The following is a 14,954-nucleotide window of genomic DNA, read 5'->3' on the forward strand; positions in this document are numbered from 1 at the left end:
CACTGTGTGACTATCAATCCAGAGACTGAACAACAGATGGACACAGGAGCTAGTTCGGATGACAGTGTTAGGTGGACATGGGTATTTGGGTGGAGGGTAACTTCATGAGCAAGCCTTTTAGTAGTCAGGACATCTGTGTCTGATGCCTTTGAAGTCCCTTTGAGGCAAACTCGTCACTACTACGAAAAGTTAGAAAAATATATCGAGGATCCTTCCCGGGGCTTCTGTGAGGATTAAATGAGATCAAGTAGCACTCAGTGCCTAGCACGTGTTAAATACTCAGTAAATGTCAGCTGCTATCACGGTTATCATGGTTGTGTCTCTTAGAGAACCTCAGAATTGCAGTGGGAATCAGATGAATGAGGGTGGTGTCCTTTGGACTGGGAAGCACTAGTGGAAGTGAGCTGTTACCACCCAGGGCTCTGGAGTCAGAAAGCACGCCCAGCCCTAGCCGGAGCTCTGTGCCCGCCCATCCAGCCCCGCGGACCTTGGGCAAGTCCTCCCCTCTTTGAAGTGCATGGTCCCTAGCAATAAGATGAGAGCAGAGGGTCTCAGCTGTCTCAGAACACAGATCAGGGAATCCGCAGACTCATTCATGACTTTAGGAACCCAAGATCTAATTAAACTAGACCAGCCTACGTCCAAGTGCGAAGACAAACAGCCCCTCCGACTGGTCCTGGGGAAACTCAAGGCTTCTGTATAGCTCAGGGTCTCCCATTACAGCCTGATAGGCTGGACTCACAGTCTTTGTGGGCACTCTTCTTCTGAGTCCTCACGTGATAGACCCTCTCCAGGCTGAGCAGGACATGGAAATAAACAAGAATTGCCAAACCAGACAACATTTCAAATGACAATTTATTTTAATTAAATATAAACAAGGAAAAAAGGCACCATGGCCCATTCAAGTATTTTGCATAGATGTACAAATTTTGTAAACAATTAATAGGTGAATGAGAGAGGAGAGGATCTGTTTCCCACATATAATCTCCCAAATAAAAGAAAATTCACATTGCCCTGGATCCCAGACACATACATACACATAGTGGATGGTGTGAGAGGATGCGGGGAAGGGTAATTTAGGGGGCGCTTGGCTTGGATTCTGCAGAACCCCTCTTAGCACCTTCCAGTTGGTATTTCCTTGGCTTTCTTATTAGGTGTCCAGCAGAGTTGTTATACACACAGTTAATACAACCACTGACTTTAGAAATGGTTCTCAATTTAAATATGCAAGTCTTCCATCCCCTCTCCCAAATAACAAATTTGGACATAGCTAAGGGGGGCAGGGCCTTTGGATTATTGCAAGGAATGGTAAGGGACTACTGCAATAGGGGCAAGGGGCTATTGCAACACCATGAGGTCTGCAAGTGTCTCAGAACTGGGGCAGGAAGGGACTTAGCTTTTATAGGGAGAAGTAAACAAGTCTAAAAGAGAACCCAGGGCAAGCAGGTAGTTACGAATGGGAGCCAGGTGCCTGGGCCAAAGCTCCCACTGAGACAGGGCGCCAGGCGCTGTCTCCCTTGGGTCCCCTGAGGTTTACATTTCAGAGATGGCTCCCAGGCTCTTAAGAAAAACATTTCCAGGGTTGTAAAACTGGCAGAGGCTAAATTAGCTTTTAAAAAGATTTATATTCATCTCCATCTGAACAAAGGGCTGGTCAACTCACTCCACCAAGACTTAGTTAAGCCCCTTTCCTCCGCTCCCCCCCCACTCTGAACCTGGACCCACTCTCAGCCTGAGCCAATACACAGCCCCTCCCCAAAAGGCTGAGCATGGAGACAGTGCTGGACGGTGCTTCTTTCTAGCCAAGTTCACTCCTTCCTACAAAGGAAAGTTCTCTTCCTCCTGAGCTTTGGGATGCTGGCAGACCTCGCAGCGGTGTTCTGCCTGCTGCAATAGCCCCCTGCCCTGACTGCAATATTCCCTTCCCCGGGCTTGCAGTAATCCTTTCAAATCAAGTCCCCCATTCCTGAAATCCGTATTTAGTTTTGTCACCTCAAAGCAGCACACGAGCCCAGGAGGGAGACAGGGGTCCACCATGGCCGGTCTTGCTCCGGGGCCGCGGCCTACAAGAATGACAATGCCCGGCACCCCAAACAGAACCAGGAGGAAAACAGTCAGTAGAATCGGCTGCCAAAGTCTCTATCAGATTTTAACATGTGACCGTCTTCCAGTTCACAGTAGAATTTTATGGGATGGAGGGAAGGTGGTATTAAAATAATGGAAAACAAAAACAGCAAGAAAGCAACAACCCAGGTCTCTTTCTGGTGTGGTTCCAGGGAGGGTGGATTTCGGGTTCAAAAGGCTCATGTAGCCACAATGGCTGTGGCATTTCCCTTCCAAGCCTTCTACCTCCTGGTGTGGGGGGAAAGCTGAACAAGCCTCTGGACTGCCTGTGAGCCGTGGGTTTGGCTTTAAGGGTGATTTGGGGTTTGTTTGTTTTCTTTTTTGCCAGGGTTGTTTTCCCCTTTCCTTTTCTGGGACCCAGCCTCGAGACCTGGGACCTTTGGAGTAGCACACTAAATGGCAGGGTGTCCCCTGACTTAATCCGGCAGCAAGGAGGGCGGACCATTGGCTATGGGACAACCGGGGCCGTGTCAGGGAGCGAGGGGCAGGAATACCGTGACTACCTGAGGGAAGAGAACCTCATTTTCCTGAGAGCTTTCCAATCCACTCCCCGTGTGTCACCAGGTACAGATCCCACATCTCTCCCTTGTCTACAAACCCAGGAACACCTATTGAGCACCTAGTGTGTGCAGAGAACTATAAGGGGGCCCTGCGGTGGGGGTTGGGGAGTGAAAGCTCAAGCCTCTTCCTTGTATTGAGGTTTTTCAAGAGTAAACAACTGCTCACTGCAGGAAGTGGGGAGGCCCCAGCCACACAGCACCTTTCTGGGGCTGGGAGGCAGTCTCAGAGAACATTCCAGTGGCAAGCCATCTGAGTTAGCAGAGCATTACACAGCGTTCCTTCCCTGCCCCGGGGATGGTAGGACCCACTGCAGTGGCATCTGCCAGTCTGTGTTGAGTTCTTTCTGTGAGGGCCAGATAAAGGCAGGCATCAGAGGAGGGAACAGAGGAGGTGGGTCCTAAACAGCCTGGTTGGCCCCAGCTCAAACTGCTCCATCAAGGCTGCTGACTGCTGCTTCTCTAGGGACCTCTAGAGACAGGTGTGCTCTCTGCTCAAGCAGCAACGGGCCTGCCTCAAGGGACAGGCTGCAGTTCCTGGGATGTCTCCTCCCTGCACTGCACCTGCTGTTGCCCCCGGGGACCCTACTTTCCTTAGATTTAGGTCAGGAAGTAGGAGGGAGACCCACACCCTGCTGAGGCCACAAAACACAATGGAAAAGAAAGCCACGATGCCCACAGCCACGGCCCAAGTCTACTGAGGTCAATACTCTTGAGAACCAAGGTAGGAGCTCCATTGGCAGGACCCTGACTTGGAGGTCCCTAGCACCAGATCCCCGGGACGTCGGGACTGCTGAGGGTCCATCCTGCACAGCACCACACGTTAGATGGGCCCAAGTGGGGAAGGAGAAATCAAAACCACAGGCGACTGAGAAAGTGCAGAAGCAAAAACAAAGGGCAACCAAGAATTATCGTTGAGTCAAGAGTCAAAACCTTTGGCATTACGGCTCAGAGGAGGCCAGGTGCTCCCCCTGCTGTCTACACTGCCTACAAATAGTACCTGTCTGAGTCAGAGTGACCCATGTAAATAAGGGCATATGACAATTTGGGGAGTACGGTGAGGAGGGGACTTGACTTGTTCACATGTGGCCACAGAACCAGAAGCTGTGATGTCACCGAAGCCCTGGACAGGGCCACAGCTCTCAATCTCAGAGCTACAAAGGATGGGCAAGTGCCCAGCCTGTCTAGCCTGGGACCTTCTAGGAAGACAGACTCAATGGAAAGCTCTCATGCAAACCGTCCACCATAGGGCGAGGATGGATGGCTTCTGCAAGCTCAGTCCTCACATGAAGGGCTAAAGGGGACTTTTCCCAGCTGGGCCGTCCCTATTGGCATCTCTGAGGTGAGGGGCCAGCTGAAGGGAAGGCTGGAGGAGAGCTGCCATTCGTCCTCTCCTGCGCTCCCCTCTCGCTACCCGGGGCTGTATATTGCACAAAACAACACTTGCATGCCTTCAGATAGAAGTCCCTCTGGGCCTCCAAGGAGGCTGAGGAGGTCTGAGTCCAGAAGGAGATGTTTGGAGATGCGGTGGTCCCAGGAGGAAGGCGGGAGGTGAGGAGGAGCTCAGAGGTGGCCAGACAGGCTTCTTCCGGAGGCCGTGCTGTTCAGATTCCTCCAGCAAAGGGAGCAGCCCTTGGACAGGTCTAGATTCTCGAGCTAGTCACCCCCACAGCCCTCTGTGATCTGTACTCAGGAACCTGTGGAAAGAGAGAAGGGAGGGAGAGAGACATCAGCCACCTGCTCCTCAGTGGAATCAATGGGCAGCTAGTCTCTTGCTTTTGACAGGCTGCAAGGGGAGACAGTCAGCCAGCCCAGAAGGAGGCTTTCCCGGAGAAGTCTGCTGGCAAGTCTGCTCATCGATACCATAAACCCTCCCTGGCGGTACCCCCCGACCCCGAGCTGACAGCCATCCCTCTCCTTCCCCCCCAAAGCTGCAGCACAGTCCACAGACTTCCCAGGGCCTCCTGGGAACACAGGGAGGTCTGCCGCCTTTCTCACCTCCTCTTGGCCCAACTCGCAGACTGGCAGCCGGAGGACACATCAGCCAAAGCAAGAGGTAATAAGAGGAGTCATGTGTGTACGTCCTACCGCAGGCCGGCAGTTGACAAACTAACTGCGGGGACCTTCACAGCCACCTAAGGGAGCTGGCTCTGCTTATTGCCTCTTTCCAGAAAAGGAAACCGAGAAACAAGAGGGTGACCTGCTCAGGGCCTCCCAGCTGGTCGGTTGCAGATCCACGCGTGAAGCCACCACAGTTCAGGCTCCAGGATGTCCCCTTTCACATGAAACCAAAACCCTACCACCCATTTAAGGGACAGTTAGGCAGGCACCAAGATACGCTAAGCTTTTGTCTTTGGCCTTTGTTCTGGAAGGTCAGCCCTATAAGTCATCTGTTTTATAATTCATCTGTCTTGCCCCCTGCAGCCCTCTGGCTTCAGCTTTTACCTTGAGGGTAAAAAGACTCACCTTTGGGGCAGGTGCTATCAGCGGCTGGGATTGATGAGGGCCAGTGGCAGTGGGCAGCAGTACGGAGGCACCGCCTGGCCTGGGGAGGCCCCTGCGGCCTGGTACCGGGTTAGCTGGAAGCGCCTTCTGGGGTGGCCGAGGCCTGGAGAAATCCTGCGGGAAAAGCCACAAGCCTCACTCAAAGGCCAGAGGGGCCTGTTCGAAAGAAAATGTCGCCAGTGTAATTACAGATCAAAATCAGATGAGAAAAGGGATGCATTATCTGGTCCCGTTTAAAAAGAAATTGCGTGCATATGTTTCCATGCTCAGGAGAAAGCCTTTTGGGAGAGTAATTTGGCAGAATCTATTAAAATTAGATATAAGCATTCTCTGATCTAATCACTCCACTTCCTATGACCCATGTTAGGGAACCATTTGCACAGGTACACAAAAGTGAACTTGCAAGGCTGTTCCCTGCAGCACTGTGACAGCAAAAGAACTATAAATAACCAACATTTTCACCAATAGACAAAGTACTAAATTTATACAGTGACATGATGCAGCATTTAAAAAGAACGAAGTAGTTTGATATGTGCTCTTGTGATGATCAGGAGTCATTACAAGCCGATATACAAGCTTGAAGACAGTTTACGTAAAATAAGTCACCATAGCCCTCTCTTTCCTGGCCCCTAGTATAAATCTAAACGTGCAGAAGAAAGTCAGGAAGGGTACAGACCAAACTGGTAACAGGTCAGGGATGGGTGTGAGTGTGTGTGTGGGGGGGTGGAGGGGGGTGGGGAGGGTGCCCAGGTGAACATTTAATTTTTTTTTCAGTAAGAAGATATATGTATATTACCTGTGCAAATAAAAATAAAATTGAAAAAAAAGCCTGGTTGTCTATGGGGGCACACGAACAGGAATTCTTTTCTTTGTGCTTTTATATAACCTTCACGTTTTATCTCCGTCTCAATGAGGCCTACCCTGACCACCATATTTAAAATTGTAACACCCCTGCCCCTGGGGCCCCCACCGCCACCCCAACTTATTGCTTAGTGCCTTGAGGTGGGCTGACATCACCTTCACTGAACAGGCCTCCAGTGTGGGGATTTTCTAGGAACAGGGGTCTGAACGGACCACCCCTCCCTCTCTCCTCCTACACCTCTGTTCTCTCTTAACACCCTTATCTCTGTGTGTTGCTTTCTCCCCTCTTCCTCCCTTTCTCTCCTCTCCTTTTGTTATGGTTGAACTATGCCCCCTGAAATTGGTATGGTGCAGCCCTAACCCCCAGGACCTCAGAATGGGACTGTATTTGGGGACTGGGCCTTCAAAGTGGTGAGTAAATTAAAATGGGGCCCTAATCCACTCTGATTGGTGACCTTAGAAGAGGAAATTTGGACACACAGGGAGACACGGGGGCACACGTGCACAAAGGAAGGAGCCTTTGGGGACACAGGAGAAGCCCAGGAGAGGCCTCAGAAGAAACCAAACATACCGACACCTTGCCCTTGGACTTCTAGTCTCCAGAACTGTGAGAAAAAATTCTTTTGTTTAAGCCTCTCAGACTGTGGTATTTGTTATGGCAGCCTAAGCAGACTAATGTACTCTCATCTCCTCTCCTCGCTCCTCCTCTGGCTCTCTTCCCTTTCTCCCTTCCTCTCCTCTCTCTCTGTCAGTCTTTCCCCTCCCTTTTTGCATGGCTTTTCCCATCACACCCCAGTCCCAGATGGGAAAGAAGCAGCTTCACATTATCAGAGAACCAAACCTGGTGCTCTTAGCTCTGCCAAACTGTGACACTGCTCCATGTCCCAGGGGCTCTCCAAGACCTGGTGCTAACCCCATCGTCCTTAGGTTCAGAGATAGCCTGGGCCCCAGTGGAGCCCTCTGGACTCTGCCCAAGAAAAGCAGTCCCAGGACAAAAAGAAGCAAGTCCCCTGCCCCACTGAGGGGTCACTCCCGAAACACACTGGCTGACTCCAGAAGGTACCAGGCCCAGCCACCGCCCTGGAAACACCTGTGTCTGTGCGGCAGGAACTGCTGCTAGAAGGTGCAGTTGGAGCCATCAGAGCACAGGCATGCCAGGTAAATGGGTGGAGGTGTAGAGCCCAGCCCCCCTCACACCTCCCAGAGCCTCCTGCCCCTTGACCTGCCCTTCAAATGAGCAAGGCGTCATGGTACATCCCTCAGTCAGACTTCCTGACTAGTGGAAGATACCAATAAGTACAATTTGGTGGTATAATTATGATGAGAGAAGTACAGGGCCACCAAATTCAGGCTTCAGAGATCAGACAAGACTTCTTGGGAGAAGTGGCATCTAAGTGGCATCTATGAGGAGGAGCTTGGCATTGGAAAGGAAGAAAGTATATCAGGCAGAGGGAACAGCATTTGCAAAGATCTGGGGGAGAGAAAAAGACCAGTGAGAACTGAATCAAGTTCATTCTGGGTGGAGGGTTGGTAGTGGCTTGTCATAAAATAGGAAAACAAGGGAGGAAAATCCTCTGTAGTTTAGGGGCTACCTGGGGAATATATTTCCCCACACTCATCACTCTCACCCTATATTTACCAGAATACAGAAAAGGCAGTCAGCTCAGACTCAGCGAGGTCCCAGCCTCAGTCGTTTTGCATTGGTGAGGGCCTTAAAAGCAATGCCCCCTGCCCAGTGTTGCTGAGAATCCACTTACCTGGGAAAGGATGCAATTTGGTGCAGGGGGCACTGGCCGGCTTGGGGGAGGCCTCCTGGATGACTCCTTCCTCTCTACTTGGGACCAGGCCCCTGGGGAGTTCCTAGGCGTCCTGATGAGGTGTACAGATAAGGGCACAGGTGGGGACCCACCATGCAGATAGTCCGGAGGGGGCCGGGGAGGAGGCTGGGAGGGCTTCCGTGGGGTTTCAGGGGTGTTGGTCACCTATATGCATAAGACAAGGAACATCTAAGACACAGGAACCCTCAATGCACTTAAAAACTCAGGGGTGCCCCTGTGTGTCTCACTGAGAAGACTAAAGGCTGAGGGGAGGGCAGGGTGCCTTGTTAAATCCACCAGGTACAAACTTTAAAGTCATCAGGGGATGTCAGAACCAACTGACTGTCTCTCATGCCAAGAAAGTGGCTTTTATTACCAACCCTACAGGCCACAGAGGTTCTTAGGAAAACCCAGCAGGGTCCTGAGAATAAAGGAAAAATAGCAAAGTTCAAGGTGCAAAGCCCTTACTTACCTTTCGCTTGCCTTGGGGCGTCTGCAACTTGAAGGTCGGGTTGGCATGGCCAGTTCCACTGCTCTGAGACACCCTGAAGGGACAACTAATAACAAGGGATGGGGGAAGGCATGTGATTACCAGGGTCAGTGCCTGCGTTCTCTCTGACTCAAGCACAGCCAGTAAACTGCTAAATCCTCCCTAAGTCTGCTCTGGAGGAAGTGGGATGTAGAAGTGGGATGTCCCTGAGCCCCAGCTCCCTAGGGACATGTATGGCCAATGGAGGACTCCCAGGAAAGGAGAGTTGACCTTATACAAAGCAGAATTTTCCTCAGCACTTTCTCTTCAACCTTTTAAGACCTTTCTCCCTCAAGGGGACATAAGGATGTCACCAGTCATCAACCAATCCCCCTTAGGCATTGATCGAGAAGGACCTGGGATTTAAAATCCTCTCCAGAACAAGTATAATTTCATAGGGAACTCAGAGACTAGATATCTTCAAAATCCAAAGGAATGAAGATCTTTAAAAACTAACATAGGTGAAGTCTAACCACCCTTGTGAGTGTCTTGAGCTAGACATTCTTTCTTTGTTGCCTCAGTTTCCTGCTCTTGAAAATGGGGAGCAAATCAAATAGATTAAGGATGAAAAACAAATTTCTTTTCATACTCCAACTTGAATTCCTTGGGGGCATTCTGATGAGAAGGGTTCTGAAGTGATGACCAGGCTCAGTAGAGAACACTTATGGTGAGACCAACTAGTAATGTCTGCCATGGTCATAGGGCACGGTGGACGGGAAAGGATGGCGTGTACCTTGCATTGGCCTTCCCTGAATTAGACCCACCACCACCCACTTTTCCACCAGGTACTGCTTACAAAAGACTTGATGGGGACCCCAAGTCCTTCATGGCACCCCATCATACCTGAACTGTTGCCTCAACTTGGAGGGAAGGGCTAAGGGCTTGAGTTGGCCCAGTTTGTTGTTCTGTTTACAGCAGTAGTATAGCAGCATGAGGACCGCCAGCACAAACATGGCTGAGAAAACTCCAGCTACCACGGGACCAACACCTTCCAGAAAGAGAACCCCCGTGAGAGAGTTAGAGGCTGTTTGGACTACAGTAGTGGATTTCCAGCAGTGTGTTCCCGATTCTTCTTCAGATATTTGATTTGCATTTAATGTGTATTACTTATTTTAACTTAAAAATCGCAACAAAAGCACACATTGTGTACCACTGGGAAACCACTAAGAGCAGCTGAAACATCAGGTCAACTTGCTGGTGCAGACCTCAGAATAAAGCTTCTCCAGCCACTTCTGTTTAACTGAAGAGTCCCTTTCAAGGTCTGGAGCTCCAGCTCTATTATTATTTACCACTAGTTTTCAACCTGAATCATGTTTTCCTGGACATAAAACAACCAACACAAAACACTGAGAGGCTTAACTAACCTAAGGTGAGAACTCTCACACATAATCCACAGTTTCACAGGTGGTTTCATCAAAGCTGCCTCAATGTCCTCACAAATTATAAATTTAAATGTGATTATACACACACACACACACACACACACACACGTATACCCATGACACATGGCTTTTATCTGTTTTATACATGGAGGTTTCTTCCTTGAAAGATTTTGCTTTTTAAAAAAAGTTCTTTGCTACTATTTTTTTAAAAAAGCTTGGAAACCAAACAACTAGAATCCTTGAGATTTCCACTAAACATTATACATTTTTTGAGTGTCTAGTTACCATTTTAAGCATTATTCATCCAAGGGAATCTGAACCAATGTGCCTCAGGTTCATGATTCTTTTTAAGTGGCTGAGAAGGACTGGTCACCACCCACCCCCCAAAAAAAGAAGAGACTGTTCAATAACCTATGGTCTGTCTTTCTCTCTCTCTCCAAGCAGGTTTATCCTCAGTAGACAGGACAGAGGAGGAGGCACTGAGCTGAGCCCCACACTAGGCTGCCAGCCTCAGTTGTTCCTCCCACTTGACCCATCTTTTCTGGTTCCCTCAGCTACAAAATCAAGGTGATGAGACTGACTCATTATCTGTGTGGAACATGCCACCAGCCCCCAAAGCACCCACCCCTCCTCACAAAGGTGGGCAGAGGCCCCAAGCAGGCTGGACACTCACTCTCGGGGGGCATGGGCCCACTGTCGATGCTTCCCCCCTGGCCGGGCATGTTGCAGAAGGGCGGGGCCCAGCCCCGGAAGCAGTGGCAGTTCTGGTTGTTGTTGCAGACCTGGAGCAAGGGCAGGGCAAAGGTGTCAGCACCCTGGAGAGCTCCAGCCTTCCACAGGGCCTGCCCCCCTGACACCAGCAGGGAGGAGCCCGAGAACCCCCCACCTCCTGTACACGTACCCCGTGGCCATTGCACTTCTTCCCACAGCCTTCTGTTTCAAAGAAGGAGGTGTTTCTGCACTGCCCCTCGAAGCAAATCTGTAGTGAGGAGGAAATTGAACCGTGAGCACAATGGAGGGGATACTTGGCAATCAATCAGGAGACTGGGGTTTTGTCCCTAGAATATATGGGACTCAGAAAGGCAGCCCATCAGGTTAGTTATTACAGTGCAAACCTGAAAACAACATAAAAAGCCAAGGACAGGACAGTAGTTAATTAAATTCTGCTACTTCTTTTATGATTAGGGAGAAAACAACAAATATTATATGGTTAAAACATTATATTTAATAATAAATACGTGTTATTACATTAATATTACTGTATGTTGGTTACATGTTAGATACTTAATTACATATTAATATGCACTAATTTAAATATTACACTTAAAAATGATGGTGACAGCAATCTGCTATGTGCCAGGTACTATATACCAAGTGCTTCATATGCTTTTTATAATTTCATGTTCACAGTTAACTCTGAGACAGGCGCCATTATTTTCCACAGGTTTCCCTAACTCCTAGTCTAGTCCATGTCTTAATTCATGTCATAGTCAATGATGAGGGTGAAAGTGTTAACAGCTAGCCCATCTACATGGTTTACAGGGATTACCTCATTTAGTCCTCGTAACAATTCTATGGGGATGGGTCTTGCTTTACTGTATAAAGGAAGCCCCTGAGGCACAGAGAGGCTGGGCAAGCTGGAATTTGAACCCAAGCATTCTCCCTCCAGAGCTCGCACTTCTCAACCACTGTCCTCTGTAGCCCGGCTCCTGCATGAGGTTGGAAAAGGGGACTCACATGGTTGTAGCCACACTTGGTCCCGGTCATCACCAAGCCTGGGTCCAACATGTCCCCCTCCTCCTCGGGGCCTCGGTAGACGTGGGTGCCCCGACATCGGATCTGCCTCCCGTTCATGATGATGGTGGTGTCGATGGGGACGGCGTTGGACTCCAGGGGCCGGGCCTCGGGACTCTGACACTGGATCTTCCCACACTTGGCATCTCTGGGCCCAAGCAGAGAGAGGGGTGATTAGAGGCAGGGGAAGAGCTGGGGCACAGAAGAGCTTCAATCTTTCTTGACCAGCATAGCAGGCTAGGGGTGGGGAGGGGCACAGGGGCAATGAGTACACTCTAGGGACCCACCAGGAAAGACCCCACGTGGACTTAGACCAAGGGAAGGAAACAGGATCCTTGTCCCCAAACAGATCTAGGCCAGAAAGCTGGTCTTGGGAAGTCCTCTTTACTATGACAATGGCCTGAACTGAGTAACCTGCCCCCTTATGCTCCTTGCACTCCCACACACCAGGTACTCCAGCCAGAAGCCTGGTATCATCCCCAACGTCCCATCCTCCCTCACTCTTGGGTTCAAGCAATTTTCAATCCTCCCTCCTATATATCTACCCTAATTCACACCACCATCCTGTCTTACTTACCTGGATACCAGGAAACTGATCTTCCTACTTCTACTCTTACCCCACTGGAATCTAATTTCCAAACTGCTCTCAAGCCAAAGTCCAAACTCCCCTAGCTATGAATTCAAGACTTTCATGATCTGGCCCATGTTTGACTATCCAGGCTCATTTTTCCCCAGGCCCATCCCCCTCCATTTCTCCCCAGCATGATACTTTATATCAAATTGTTATCAGTCCTTCTGACCGCCAGTTTTTCTCTACTCATCTCTGCCTGGGACACTCTCCCAGGTACTATCACCATTCCCCACCCTGTTCAATTAGATAACTTCTCCAGATCTCAGCTTAAACTTCCTTTGGGAAATCGTCTCCACCCAGTAAGATTGGGTTGGGTGGCTCTCTTCGCATGTCCATTATCACACTGCATTGTTAATTAAAAGTTCCATGTACTCAATAAAGATCTGACACATGGTAACCCTCAATAGATAGTGGATGGGTGAATAGATGGATGGATAGATGGCTGGCTGGTTGAAATGATTGAGCGAGTGAGTTAATGAATGATAGGCTATTCAGAGAAGGGTATAATTAGCAGCCTGAAGAAATGACACAAAAGGCTGATTCCCTGCCCTACCGTAAGAAGGTCCCTAAAGGAAGTCTGATCAGCTTTCTAGGAAGCATTGCCATCCACACCCTCCTTCTGACTTCCTTAGGGCTGAATGGGGCATTGTCCAGAAATGGGCCTGGAAGAGATGACTGACTGTGACCAATTTATTTAAAGGCCCAGCAGTGGGGCCAGCCAAGCTGCTGAGCTGGGTGGGAGTGAAGCGGACAGAGCAGGAATTGCTTTGTACTCCCCACCCCCCATCTCATGGGGGGTGCCCTGCAGTCATCACCTCATGTTGCACTTCTTGTGTTCCCCGTTCATGTCCTTCCCACAGTTTCCAAAGGTGTCCCCTGCCACATTCACCTTCTCGAAGCAGAGATCAGGAGCAGGCCGGGCTCCTGGGTGAGTAGGAAACATTTGTCAGTATATTAGCCAACTTGAGTAAAAGTCAGAAGCTCCCAAAGGGCAAAGCTAACCCTTGGGACAATCTTGAGGTTAAGAAACTTTCTTGGGACAGAATATGCTTCTTCCTGTACCCCCTGTCAGGTTATTCCACCCCTACCTTCTCGAGACCTAGGTGCTATAGGTGTTCTATCAGTTCTTTACACTTTATTGAGGTTTCCTATCTATGGGAGGTTTGTATGCTAAGTCTTCTCTCTAATGAAGAAGACTTGTCTCATTTCAAGATTTTTAAAAATAGGTAACACATGCACAAAATTTGAAAGAAATAACGTTTGGGGAATTTTTCCAACTGGCCATTCCAGTTCCTATTTCCCTATACCTTGGAGAAGCAAACACAATTACCAATGTATCCTCTACAGATAACGATATTACCGTCTAGATATAATTCTTGTGTCTTTTAGAGATAATCTATCTAATAAAGAATGGCAGCACATTCTCGTCACTATTCTACATTTTGCATTGTTCACTTAACTGACTGTGGGAGAGCATTTTAAGCAGTACATACAGAGCTACCTCCTTCTGATCTTCAGCTGCATCGTGTTCCACTGTATGGATGGACAGGACTTAATTTAATCAGTCCCCACTGAAGGATACATACGTTGTTATTGTTATAACTAACAATGCCGCGATGCATATTCTTGTAGATCTATTTTCACATGCACGTGAGAGTGCAGTGTAAGACACATTCCTAAGAAGTGGGACGGATGGGTCTAATGAGTAGCATTTATAATTTTCCTATCTGCAAATTGCTCTCCATAGGGGTTGGACCTGTTTCCCCACACTCTCCACACAACTACAGTATTATTGCTCTTGTTGTGGTACAGTATTTTTATTATTATTACTACTACAGTATATTAACTTTTCAGTCTTTGCCAATCTGATATATGAAATACCTCATCTTACAGTAGTTATGCTTTGCTTTCACTTAATGTGAGTGAGGGTAAACATCTTCGCATAGCTAAGGGCCGTTTGCCTTTCCTTGTCTGTCTCCATCTTCTGCCTGCTTTTCTTTTGGATTATCCTTATCCATTTACCTGCTCTGAGAGCTTGAAGCATTGAGGAACTGGGAAGAACACAGTCCATTGCCCCTCCCTGGAAGTCCACCCTGACCCAAGGAGAGCGTCTGCAGATGCTGTTTTGAAGCCAAGATTCTAAGCTACCCAAGCGCCTGAAGGGGGAGGTTGGTTCGGCAATGGTGGGGCGGGAGGAAGGCCACTGACCCCACTCACTTACCAGGCCCCCACAGCTGCTGGCACTGCTCCTGGTAGGTGAGGCACATGCCGTTGTAGCAGTAAGCCTGGCCGCCCTCACAGGGGGTGCCGTCCATCTGGTAGAAGTTGGTGGGACAATGGGGAGACTTGCCCGTGCAGAACTCTGGGAGGTCGCACTGCCGTGCCTGCTCCCGGCACAGAGTGCCAGGGGCCAGCAGCTGAGCCGAGGAATGAGAGGGAAACACAGTCAATCTTTCAGCTGCCCTCAACCCTACCAGCAAAGTGCTCATGAGCGTCACTCTTGTGGAACAGAATTTCCCATCACCCTTACTTCAGAGCACCTCTGACATGACCTCATTAGTTCGAACCACCATCAACCTTTTAATATGAATAGTGACTTAGAGTTTTCCAGGTTGTTTCACAAATGCTAACTCACTTCCTCTTCATAGCAGTCTTAAGAAGTGGGTACGAAATAATACCTATGCAACAATTTACAGTTTATTAAGTGCTTCAGTAATAACGGCTACTTTTAGGGAGCTCCACGTAAGTGCCCGG

General features: G+C 49.2%; 1 protein-coding gene across 3 annotated transcripts in view; it reads right to left on the reverse strand.

The window, feature by feature from the left end:
* Positions 1 to 837: 837 nt before the first annotated feature.
* ADAM19 (ADAM metallopeptidase domain 19) overlaps positions 838 to 14,954 on the reverse strand; it is a 77,726-nt gene continuing 63,609 nt past the window's right edge. For 2 of the 3 annotated variants that reach the window (XM_081036008.1, XM_081036010.1), the window contains 9 exons: positions 14,422 to 14,617; positions 13,016 to 13,124; positions 11,513 to 11,717; positions 10,677 to 10,754; positions 10,449 to 10,557; positions 9,237 to 9,381; positions 8,337 to 8,421; positions 7,805 to 8,029; positions 4,949 to 5,300 (listed from right to left, as the gene is read on the reverse strand). In XM_081036008.1, the coding sequence (XP_080892134.1) occupies positions 5,061 to 5,300; positions 7,805 to 8,029; positions 8,337 to 8,421; positions 9,237 to 9,381; positions 10,449 to 10,557; positions 10,677 to 10,754; positions 11,513 to 11,717; positions 13,016 to 13,124; positions 14,422 to 14,617 (1,392 nt within the window). In that variant the 3' untranslated portion in view covers positions 4,949 to 5,060. Of the gene's footprint in view, positions 4,379 to 4,948; positions 5,301 to 7,804; positions 8,030 to 8,336; positions 8,422 to 9,236; positions 9,382 to 10,448; positions 10,558 to 10,676; positions 10,755 to 11,512; positions 11,718 to 13,015; positions 13,125 to 14,421; positions 14,618 to 14,954 lie in introns of those variants that run through there. The other variant, XM_081036009.1, reaches the window with a different exon arrangement.

The sequence above is a fragment of the Rhinolophus hipposideros genome (genome assembly GCF_964194185.1).
Source record: "Rhinolophus hipposideros genome assembly, chromosome: 23".
NCBI classification, from domain to species: domain Eukaryota; kingdom Metazoa; phylum Chordata; class Mammalia; order Chiroptera; family Rhinolophidae; genus Rhinolophus; species Rhinolophus hipposideros.